The sequence below is a fragment of the Nannobrachium achirus genome (genome assembly GCF_963921795.1).
Source record: "Nannobrachium achirus genome assembly, chromosome: 3".
NCBI lineage: Eukaryota > Metazoa > Chordata > Actinopteri > Myctophiformes > Myctophidae > Nannobrachium > Nannobrachium achirus.
The window spans coordinates 51,604,691-51,616,967 of record NC_137812.1 but is presented as its reverse complement, the minus strand read 5'-3'; the positions used below and the strand labels follow the sequence as shown (position 1 = coordinate 51,616,967).

The 12,277-nt window shown below is 44.0% G+C and overlaps 1 protein-coding gene across 5 annotated transcripts in view; it reads left to right on the top strand.

The window, feature by feature from the left end:
- Positions 1 to 12,277, top strand: part of lrba (LPS-responsive vesicle trafficking, beach and anchor containing) — a 359,744-nt gene that overhangs the window by 122,899 nt on the left and 224,568 nt on the right. For 3 of the 5 annotated variants that reach the window (XM_080722061.1, XM_080722064.1, XM_080722060.1), the window contains exons 31-33: positions 4,270 to 4,369; positions 7,311 to 7,444; positions 9,510 to 9,571. In XM_080722061.1, coding sequence (XP_080578187.1) covers positions 4,270 to 4,369; positions 7,311 to 7,444; positions 9,510 to 9,571 — 296 coding nt within the window. The remainder of the gene's footprint in view (positions 1 to 4,269; positions 4,370 to 7,310; positions 7,445 to 9,509; positions 9,572 to 12,277) is intronic. The other 2 variants (XM_080722063.1, XM_080722062.1) reach the window with 2 other exon arrangements.

Below are 12,277 nucleotides of genomic sequence, written 5' to 3'. Positions count from 1 at the left end.
ATTCCAACCTAATAGAATCTACAGCCTTCCCCTTCTGGAAAATTGGCATACTGAAATAGAAGCCTTATTCAGAAAAATAAATCTTGAAATTACCAAACCTGTCTACCAATGATTTCAGGTACCATTTCTTTGAGTACACAGAAATGGTTCCATTTTATAATGAGCATTAGTGAGTAGTAATAAAACGAAGATCAGGTTGAGTACTCTATCTAACATTGTCTGTCTATCTGTCCATCTCCAAAAAAAAAAGTAGATTTTACATTGATGACATCTTAAGTCATGATTAGGCCTGCTTGGCACAGATAGGACAGGCCTTGAACCTTGTAAATGCAGAGGAAGTGGAATATTTTGGCCTGTTATTCATATATTCATCAATGATGAGTGTACGCTATAAACTGTGGTCAGACGGTCAACATTTGCTTTTCTCTTTCATGTTTGAGCGTTTAGTGTATGTGTGTATCTGTAGGCTGTGTGTTAATAAGCGAATGTGTATGAATCTGTCACGTGTGTGCGTGTGTGAATGTGTCATGTTTTCTCACCGAGGAGTGTGTCTCTGTGTGTTTAAGGGAGGCGGGGGGGGGGGGGGGGGGGGGAGTTGTACTTGAAAAGAGGGTTTGTGTGTTATAGGAGGATGTGTGTGCGTGCATGCTTGTGAATAATGACCACACTGCATGGGCTGCTGCACGTAAGAGAGAGTAAAGCATGCCTGAGTAAATATGTGGCTGTGTGCGTTACGTGTGTATGTGTACGTCCATGTAACCGTTTGTGTGTGGGGGCATGCGCAGCTTCTGTCTGTGTTTGTTCAGTGTGTATTCGCTGTGTGCTCATGGTGTGTGTGTGTGTGTGTGTGTGTGTGTGTGTGTGTGTGTGTGTGTGTGTGTGTGTGTGTGTGTGTGTGTGTGTGTGTGTGTGTGTGTAGTGTGTGTGTTTTAGTGAGAGCAGTGGGAGGACTAATGGAGATCAGTTCATTTACTCCTCTCTGTTTGAAGGAGCTACTTCAACTCCAGAGGGAGGCTCCCAGCAGGCCCACATGGCTGCTTAACACACACACACACACACACACACACACACACACACACACACACACACACACACACACACACACACACACACACACACACACACACACACACACACACATTCCAGTCTGCTCCACTCTCCTTTCCCTGTCATTCCCTAAGAGTTATCCCTGCTTGGAGACTGTCCCGGTTGGAAAAACAAGCTCTCCCTCCCTTGCAAAACGGCAGAGGAATCCCCCCTCTGCGTCTCCTGCTCCATATTCTGCCGGGCATTGCCTGTATTTATGAGGCACACTGAAGTGAATTTACAGGCAGATCAATCAAACAGCCACTCTGTACCCGGCGTGTCTCCGTCCCACAAAATGCTAGTCGTAAAAGCTTCTTTATTTTCAAGTTGTGCAATGAAACGGTCACGCAGAAATGTGCAGAAGGAGTTAATTGGTATGTAAACGACCTATGGAATAAAACTAATTGCATAGTAATTGGAGCATTACTAAAGCCCTTTGCACACAGGACAGTTGCTTTCTTCCGTTTGCTGTATGAATAAAACGCATTGGATTTGGTGTGCAATGCTGTGCGGAATCGGCGCTGCGGATCCCAAAAGGAGTCATAAAAGGAGTGATGAGTTTTTCACCGCATGCGACAAGACGCACGAATCGAACTGGTTTCGATCGAGAAAAAAACGCACAGCGGCAGCCACTCGTCGCACGGCTAATTCGGAGCCGGTGTGCATGAGGTCATAGAGAATCATTGTTTTCTTTTCAAAAAATTATATTGTCCGTTTTATCCGTGCGGTTAAACGCGCCTGTGTGCAAAGGGCTTTACTTCATGTTGAGATTTGTGTTCCGTATCAGCTGCAGCCGCTTTAGGACTTTTTTTTTTTTTATGTCAAAGAAGTTATAAAACGGGTCGGAAAGTATTTGGTATTAATTTAAAGCTATACTGTGTAAGTTGCTCAACTAGTGGTCAGTAGCGTCCGCGTCTTTCGGCCGTTTTTCGCCGCGGACCGGGCCTCACACCCCCGCGTCACCCCCGCGTCTGCCTCCACCTCGCCGAGATCTATCTTTAGAGGGGTCCCTGGTTCCTGTGCGTTCAGGCATTCCGGAGAAACGGAGTGTTTCACCCGAGTATAGATAGAGACACACGGGCGCCTACAAATATGGCCGCCCTATTGTGATAGCTAGCGACCCCACTTCAAGATGCGCTGTGATTGGTCGGCAGTGTATAACCCTCGCTGTGATTGGCCGGTAGTGTATGATGACGTAATTTTTGCGCGAAAACCGGACCCCAGTCAGGATCATAGAAAACATATAAAGAGAAGGCTTCAGAAGCTGAAAATAACGGAGTGGGTGTTCTAAAACTTTAGCGATTTAAGAGTTAGGACAATTTTAAGATTTGTTTTATAAAAAAAGTTACATGGTATAACTTTAAGTTTTTGTTTTTGTTAAATTAATTAAGTGAACACTAGGTATTCTACTGTGTGTGCATACTATTTTGTATGTAACAGCGTTGTGTGATATAGAGTTATTGTTTTTATTCTGTATAATATTATCCAAAATATAACAATTAATATTGGTATATGAAGACTTTTTTAAATGAATTGAATAAAATCAAACCAAATAGACCCTTAAGGAAAAGAGTTAAGCCATGTATACTTTAATGTATGCCGAATAGTCGGGCCCAGGGTATGCTCTAATGATTTAGCTAGGGCGCCTGAGTCGGCGACCTTTGGGGTCGCCACAGCGATTCTGAATCCATTGCCAGCATTTGTTTTGCACAAAAAACATTCCTTGGGCTAAAAATGGCCATACAAAACTCCCACAAAACTGTGAAAAGTGATGACTCATCAGTTATCATCACTAAACCATCTTTTTATGGGGCCATTTTTAGCCCAAGGAAAGTGTTTTTGTGCAAAACAAATGCTTGCAATGGATTCAGAATCATGACAAACCCCTAGTCAGACCCCTCACATGCTACTTTTTCCTCCTGTAGTACAGTGTATAGAAAGTCAATGGGAACCCAACTGATTGATTTGGCCGCTGTGGCGACCCCGAAGGTCGCCGACTCGGGCGCCCTAGATAATTCATTGGAGCATGCCATGTGCTACATCTGTGCAAAATGTGGCGCTTTTAGACTGATTAGCACGAAATGACCATTCTATCTCCCTAAGGCCTCCGACTAGAATAGCGTAAATAGTCTCAAACTCATGATGCTTTGAGAGCTTGTAAATCGTGTACTTTAGCTATTTTATTATAGGAAATGTTGAAAATGTGTGAAAATTCTTGACATAAAAAAAAAAACAGAATGACTTAAATGAAAAGCGAGGACTGTGCTGTGTACTCTTCCAGTCCTCGTGGCTGTGAGAGGTGTGAGTGGTACTGCTGCAGGAAGACGTATAGTGCCAGGAGTACATCATGTGTTATCTACACATAAAATTACACTACACTCACAGCCTGCTTGTCCTGCAGGGCCATAAATCCAGCCCTATTCTCTACATTTGAATGGAGACCACTGTATTATTTCATAGAGGGACGTCTGTGCACAGATTTATGGGGCTGCCCTGTCGCTCGCTGGTGTAATGTATTGGTGTGTGAATGTGTGTCAGAGTGTGCGTGTGTGTGTGTGTGTGTGTGTGAGAGAGAGCTACAGTAGAGAGAGATGGTTGTGTGTTTACTTGCATGCATACGTATTGGGGATGGGACGATATGAAAATGTCATATCGCGATTATTGTGACAAAAGAAATGGCGATTTACGATATTATCGCAATAATCAAAATCCATTATCCTGGGGCGGAACATTTGCCAAAAAATAGCAGATCTACCAGCTCACAGTGTGAGCTGGTAGATCGGCTATTTTTTGGCAAAGACATTTGATAGAGAGTGAAAAAGACTGTATCAAGTATGTATATTATGAATACGTTTTACCAATTGTAGAGGGTTTAAGTGGTACCGGATATGCAGCTCGGCGAATAAAAAGTGAATTGATCTCGGTGCATGACGGAGGACGATATCACGATAAATGAAATCTCCACAATACGACTATCGTGAGTGTTTTTTTATCACGATAAACGATAATATCGCGTATCGTCCCATCCCTAATATGTATGTTTCTTGCTGGGCTTGTGTGTGTATTTGTATTTGTATGTGTGTGTGTCTGTGTATTGTATATTTCGATATCTCTCCCTGCATGTGCGTATTAGTAGTTGTCCTGGGTCCAGACTAATCACAGAGCTCTCTGGTTTCCTTGCAGAAGCAGCAGCAGCAGCAGCAGGCCAGGGTCCAGCCAGCACCAACCTGCCATCTGTCCCCACTCTCTCCCCTATGACCCAGCACACCGCCCCCAGTATGAGGTGATTCATCTTCTAACACACACACACACACACACACACACACACACACACACACACACACACACACACACACACACACACACACAGAGAGTACGTTTTACATGAAACATGCAGCGCAAGCACAGTAACACACCCACGCAGACATACTGTACAGCAGATGCATTGCATACACACTCACATAGACATTGCTGTACAAAGACACAAGCGCACACACAAGACTGCATCATCTGCTTTTCCTGCTGATTGTTTTGTTTACATTTTTTGTGTATCACAAATATCCATTACACACGTTTATTAAAAGGTTTTTAGTTAGTGTGGTTGCTATAGGCAACACACTATTGTTCCCGGTCCGAGACTTTTTTTGCCAGCAAAGTGAACCTGCTTTTTGTAAACTTTCGCCCAAACGTAAAAGTGAAGCTTTTGGTCATGCTTCACACACTGTTGTCACTGTTGTCATGCTTCACATGACATCACAATATATAATATAAAGAGTAAGACGTAATTCTCGTGTCAGTGCAACCACACTTGCAATTTCCCAGACTTGCACCTTTCTAGTTACACTTAAATTTCTAGAATGAATGAATGAATTGTATTTTTTAGCGCTTTTCCACGATCATTTCTAGTGGTCTTATTCCACTTTTCTTTTTTTTCTTTTTTTTACTGTAACAGGATGATACTGTTGTATATTACTGTGTAGCTACAATACCTTAGTTCTCACAGATGAATACAAAGTTAATACACTGGAGTAAAAGGCATTGTAAGATGTCATGATGTTAAGTGCACATGGCCTCGCGGCACGATTGGTCTTCATCCAGACAAAATCTTCACATGTCTCCTCCCTTCTCCGATCCCTCCACTGACTCCCCGTTTCTGCACGCACAGAGTACAACACTCTGATGTTGGCCTACAAAGCTACCAAAGGTATGGCACCCCATATCTTCAAAGCCTGATCCTACCCTACAACCCCTCCTGCTCACTCAACTAACACAGGGAAGCAAACAGAACCTTTGCTAAAACACCCAGGAGATCGCTTCACTCAGCCCAGACTCTTCTCCCTCCTGGCCCCTAAACTGTGGAATAAACTCCTCATTGCTATTAGAACAGCAGACTCGCTCCCTATCGCCGTAATCCTCATACTCACCTCTTCAGACTCCACCTTAGCCCATAACACTTACCGTAGCACTTACCCTAGCCTTGGCGACCTTGCAGGCTTATGCAAATGCTTGTTGACCTGGCATCCTATTGTGTGTACAGTATTGCTTCAACGTACAGATTATTATTATTTTTGGTTAATCGCTCTGGATTAAGCCTAAATGACCTTGTTTTACTTAAATGTCTTTGAATTGTGTTTATTTTATTGTGTACGTTACCCACCTCCTTGTTTGTACTGATTGTTTGTATAGATAGAGGGTATGCGCATGACATCATCATCATACACGGAAGTTATGCGGAAGCTGGGAACGCCTACTGAGTGGCAAAAAGATACTTTCTGGCCTTGACAGCCCATGCATCCAAACAGAAAAGTCCTATATGATTGCATTAAACAACGTTAAACTCTCTTTGCCGCACACTTGGCCACTCGATTTGCCACTCAATATGCCATTCACTTTATGCATTTAACATTTTTAATCTGTATATTAACACACTGAAAAGTTATTGTAATTACAAAACAATAATGTAGTATTAAGTACTTATACAAATAGTGCTTATGTTAAGTACTTTATTAGGCTTACACAATATTACAATGATGAATATACTCTGCAAATTCATGGATAAAATAGAGAGAATAGAGCTGAAACACTGCCACTGTTGTGTCTGTATCTAAAGCTCTATTATGTCATTTTGGTGTGTGAATATAATGTTACTCTGTCCAATCTTTAGTATGTTAATACAATAGAACTTATACCATTGTGGTGGTTGTATTTGGTCTCCTTGCTCCACTGCAAGAGACATTTATTGTGTCTAGATAAATATGTGCCATTTCAACTCTTCCGTATTTACTGCTATTTTCCTGAAAATGCCCTGCAAATGCATTTTTTCCACAGGTTTCTTTCATTGTTTTGCCTTTCAAATGTTTATGGAGAATGGAGCATATTTTCAAATGGCAAGAAACCACTCCATTCCCATTGAAAAGCAAAATCCAACTTCATAGGTAGATTTAAACTTTGAAGTCAGCGAAGGTCATAAAATAGCAAAAATGGCAGATCTACAAGCTCAATGTTCTGCCAATCCCTTGAAAATCTACTGTCTTGCCAATGGCATGACGCGTGAAGTTTTGAAATGGCACATCTGTAGGTCACAACCTTTGACACAATCCTGTTTCTGTTTTTTCACAAATTTTGACCTAGAGGTCAAAATTTCAATTTCTCCCCAGAGCAAGCAGCTCAGTTGTAGAAATTTCAGCACTTGTCCAGGGCTAGAACAGGAAAATTATATAGTGCAGGGGTCTTCAAAAGGGGGTCCGGGACCCCAAGGGGGTCCTCAGAGTTACTACAGGGGGTCCTCCAAATCTTTTTGTGATAAAAACTAGTTTTTCCCCCCTTTTTTATATTAACCACTTGAACCCAAACTTAACCCAAAAATAGCAGATCTACAAGCTCACAGCGCCCCACAGCGCGAGGCGTTGTGAGCTTGTAGATCAGCTATTTTTGGCAAAGAGCTTTGGAGGGGGGAAAGAGCAGACAGTACAGTGAAAGGTCAAGTTTATTAAATATTGACATTTCAAGTGGTTAAATATCTGAAAACCCACAATTTAACATGAATCCAAAATATATACTGATGATCGTGCTGTCAAACAATGAAACTATATGGAATCTATGATAAGGTTGTGGGGGGTCCCTGCTTCATCTCTCTCTCAACTAAGGGGTCCTTGGCCTGAAAACGTTGAAGACCCCTGATATAGTGCAGCTTTAATGACGGTCTTCTTTCCGTGGGTTTGCAGCATCTCGGAGCGTTTGGAACATGCCCTGGAGAAGGCAGCTCCCCTGCTCAGAGAGATCTTTGTGGACTTCGCACCCTTCCTGTCCCGGACACTGCTGGGCAGCCACGGACAAGAGCTCCTCATCGAAGGCACCAGTGAGTACATTTACCTTGAGCAACAGTAATCTAGGGCAGTGGTTCTCAACCTTTTTGGGCCTCGACCCCCAAGATAATCATATTTTAACTGAGGACTACACCCTACACCCAGACGAGCACTAAGAGTTGAGGCATTACATTTTGTATAACACGGTTCTATTGTGAAAATAGCAGATCTACATACAGTACTTTAATACTAATACAGTACTTTACAATATGGCCAATGTTTAATTTGTCATTTTAGAAGTATTAAAAAGTCCTTAAAGTGTTACTAGAAATGTGCAGATACCCTCTAAACACTTAAAACTTTATGCTGGTTTGTTTACTGGTGAGTGAGAAAACAATGTAGCGCATAAAGTTAATCATCTGGGGGCCCCCAAAATAATTTGGGGTCCCCCCTGGGGGTCCCGACCCACAGGTTGAGAACCATTGATCTAGGGGTGTACCAGTTAATCAAATTATTGATTTAATCAATTATTTAAAAAAAGTATTGATAATTTGGTCATCGACTTGCGAGTGGTTTATTTCCTTTATTACAAACAACAATAGTATTAGTATAGGCATACAATAAGCATACAGTCAATGGGCATGGGCACAATAGCCATAATGATTCTATTAACCCCAGGACACAAAAATGGGCAGAATAAAGCTAATATTTGTACCTTTTTGTAATGTGTATAACACACTATATTATACTGTACATTGATGTATATCCGTACATCAACATATTATGTACAACATAGATAGATAGATAGATAGATAGATAGATAGATAGATAGATAGATAGATAATCTAGTGTACTTATTCATAAATTGATATCTCCACATGGCCCTTTAAGTGTAATCTAATCCCAGTCTGCTCTTAAACCAGTAGTGAGTTGAGCTCAGATCTGATGGCTGAGCTTAAGGCTCCCAGAGGAGGGGGCAGTCAAGGTGAAAGGTCAGGCCACTAATAGGAGTGTTTGGGATGTCTGCTGCCACCAAACAAAATGGAAAGTTGATTGATAGCTGCAGCGGGAGGGGTGGCGGGGAGAGTTAGAGTGTGTGTGTGTGTGTGTGTGTGTGTGTGTGTGTGTGTGTGTGTGTGTGTGTGTGTGTGTGTGTGTGTGTGTGTGTGTGTGTGTGTGTGTGTGTGTGTGTGTGTGTGTGTGTGTGTGTGTGTGTGTGTGTGTGTGTGTCTGTGTGTACACGGCATGTGTATTCTGCCCATATACATACACGTCTGTGTGTACTGTATATTTGCATACACAATGCATGTTGGTTCACCTGAGTGTGCAAATGCATGCATGTGTGCGAGTGTATGTGCACGGTATGTGCACGTGTGTGTCTATGTTCATATTTGACAATGCACATGTAAAGTATGTGTGGTTATAACGCACAAACAACTGACCAAGCTATAGGCTGCTCAGCACTCTCTGGTCCTAACCACACACAGCGTCGCACACACGCACGTACGCACAAACGCATGCACGCGCGCACCCATGCGCACACACACCCATGCACGCGCACACACAAACACACACCACACCACACTCCAGGGCCCTCTGCCCTCTAAAAGCCCAGGGCTCAGCATTAAGGATCAATGAGACATATGCTGTCCATGTCTCAGGCTGTAATACAAGGCCCAAATATGTATTAGTTTACAGTAACATCATGTCGGCTCATTAGACCCCATCAATACTATCTGCTCCCTTGCAGATGGCACAGGGTTAGACTTTTCGTTTGTGCAAGAGCCCATGAGTGTGTTTGTGTGGGTGTTGCGGTGGTGTACATCTCTAATATTGTTTTAGTGCTTCCATGTGTGTTTGTACATGTACACATTCATGTGCAATAGCTCTGTACTGTAAGTTACTGCATCTGTAAGAAGAATTTAATACCATGAGAGGCTAAGGAAGATAATTGTCCTTTTCATTCTAAACGGTTTTAACAGAACCCATTGATTCTACTGTTCTCCCTATCTTCTCTCTCTCTCTCTCTCTCTCTCTCTCTCTCTCTCTCTCTCTCTCTCTCTGTCTCTCTCTCTCTCTCTCTCTCTCTCACTCACACTCACTCTCTCATTTCTCTAGGTCTGGTGTGTATGAAGTCCAGTAGCTCTGTAGTGGAGCTGGTCATGCTGCTGTGTTCTCAGGTGAGTTTGCTGTATGTTCCCTTCCCTTCCCTTCCCTTCCCTTCCCTTCCCTTCCCTTCCCTTCCCTTCCCTCCCCTCCCCTCCCCTCCCCTCCCCTCCTCTCCTCTCCTCTCCTCTTCTTGTCTCCCTGCCTCCAACCATGTGAGTTATCAGCCCTCAGGGTGAGGGCAGTAAATCCAGCCCCAGGTCAGAGCAGTGACTACTCTGCAACTCTTATCTTCACCACCTCCTTCTCTTGCTACCTGTTCTCCTCCCTTTTCACCGCGCACCAAGGGAGGGCAGGCACCGGGATAGCACAGAGAGAGAGAAGGCATCTCTCGGCCACAGATATCGGCTCTTGGGTCAAGGGGTGGCCGACCTGTCTGTGTCACCTCTGACCCAGAGCACAGTCCCCTTGCGGTCGGAGGCCAAGCTGACGAGAGGGGATAATGTTGATTTGATGCCTCTTTGCATCGATCCTTCCTCCCCTCCCTGTTGTCTTGTGGGTGTTTTGTTGCCAAGTTTATTTAGCTGATGGAAGGAGCCATGAATACTAATGCAAGGATCATAGACAGCAGGGTGTAGGCCCAATCAATGATCAACAATATCAATACTGTTGCACTCTAACAGAGAGAACAGAGCAGGATGGATGTCAGGGACTGAGTTGGTCAGCAAGAGAGCCACAGGGAGAATGCAGTGTTAGTTTAGAATAATGTTCTTTTTTTTTTTACAAATGGACAATTGGGCCCAAAACAAATGAGATCAACTTAAAGCTATACTGTGTAAGTTGCTCAACTTGTGGTCAGTAGCTCTATAGCAAACCTCGGTCGCGTCTGCATCTTTCGGCTTCTCACACCCCCGCGTCTGCCTCCACCTCGCCGAGATCTATCTTTTGAGGGGTCCCTGGTTCCTGTGCGTTCAGCCATTCCGGAGATACACTCCTTCACCCATGCTTCACCGTGCACCCGAGTATAGAGACACACGGGAGACTACAAATATGGCCGCCCTAGCGACCCCACTCCAAGATGCGCTGTGATTGGCCGGCAGTGTATAACCCTCGCTGTGATTGGCCGGTAGTATGATGACGTAATTTTGCCGCGAAATTCTCCCCCCCTCAAGGCTCATAGAAAACATATAAAGAGAAGGCTTTTGAAGCTGAAAATAACGGAGTGGGGGTTCTAAAACTTTAGCGAACAGTTAGGACCATTTTAAGATTTGTTTTATAAAAAAAGTTACATGGTATAACTTTAAACTACAACTACTGATCTAACCAGAATGACACATTACTTACTTATTACTTACTTAATCCTCTTCGTCCCAAGTGGGACATAAGGCTTCGACGATCTGCCTCCATCGGGACCGGTCTTGTGCTGCTTGTTGTGCCTCTCCCCACTTAAGGTTCATCTCCTTCAGCTCAGCTGTCACGGTTCGCCGCCAGGTAGTTTTGGGTCGACCTTGACTCCTTTTCCCTGCTGGGGTCCATCTCAGTGCAACCTTTGGAATTCGATCCTGGGCCATTCGTAATACATGTCCCAACCATCGTAGACGGCGGCGTTTGATCTCTGTCACAATACTGGAGCACCTGGTCATCCTGTGGAGCTCTCTATTTGAGATCTTCTCAGGCCAGAAGATGCGGCAGATTTTACGGAGGCATCCATTGTGGAAGGCATTGATCCTTTTCATGTCGAGTACTGTCACTCGCCAGCATTCCGAGCCATACTGATTTAACATTACTGTTGTACAGTCGGAGCTTTGTTCTTAGGCTGTACTGCTTCGACTTCCAGATAGGATGCAGTCTTGCGAATACACCGTGAGCCTTCCCTAGCCTTGCTCTGATGTCCTTTTCTGTTGCGTTGTACTTGCTGACAAGACTTCCCAAGTAGGTGAACTCTTCGACATAGTCGAGTGTTTCCCCATTCACGGTGATTGGTACCTCTGGTGTGGCATTAATGCACATCACTTGTGTTTTTGGGCCATTGATGTTCAACCCTGTTTGTTTCGCATACTGGTTAAGTCTTTCAGTTTTCTCCTGCAGGTGGGTATAATTGGAGGAGAGAACAGCAAGGTCATCAGCGAAGTCTAGGTCTTCGAGATGGGAGAACAAAGTCCACTGGATGCCCCTGGGTTTATCGGCCGTTGTATTCCTCATCACCCAGTCGATGGCCATCAGGAAAAGAATGGGAGACATGGCGCACCCCTGTCGCACACCAGACTCTACGGAGAAGCACTCAGATGGTTTTCCATTGACAATGACACTGCATTCAAAGTGACGATAGAATAACCCCATCAACGAGACCATTTTTGGAGGAATTAAATATGCTCTCGCGATCTTCCATAGGGTGTCACGATGTAGGCTGTCAAAGGCCTTCCGAAAGTCTATGAAATTGATGTGCAATGGGGCGTTCCATTCCACACACTGCTCGATGATGTTCTTCAGAGCGAAGATCTGGTCTGTGCAGCCCCTCTTCCTTCTGAAACCTGCCTGCTCCTCTCTTAGATTTTGGTCGACAGCGGATTCAATTCTGCTGAGTAAAATCCTACAAAAGACTTTCGATGGTATTGACAAGAGTGTGATCCCCCGCCAGTTGTCGCAGCTTTGGAGGTTGCCCTTTTTGGGCAATTTGACAATCAGGCCCTTGTCCCAGTCTTGAGGTATTACTTCCTCTTCCCAGATGTTTTTGAAGAGTTCTGTGAACACCTTTGATGAAGTGCTAAGGTCAGCTTTCA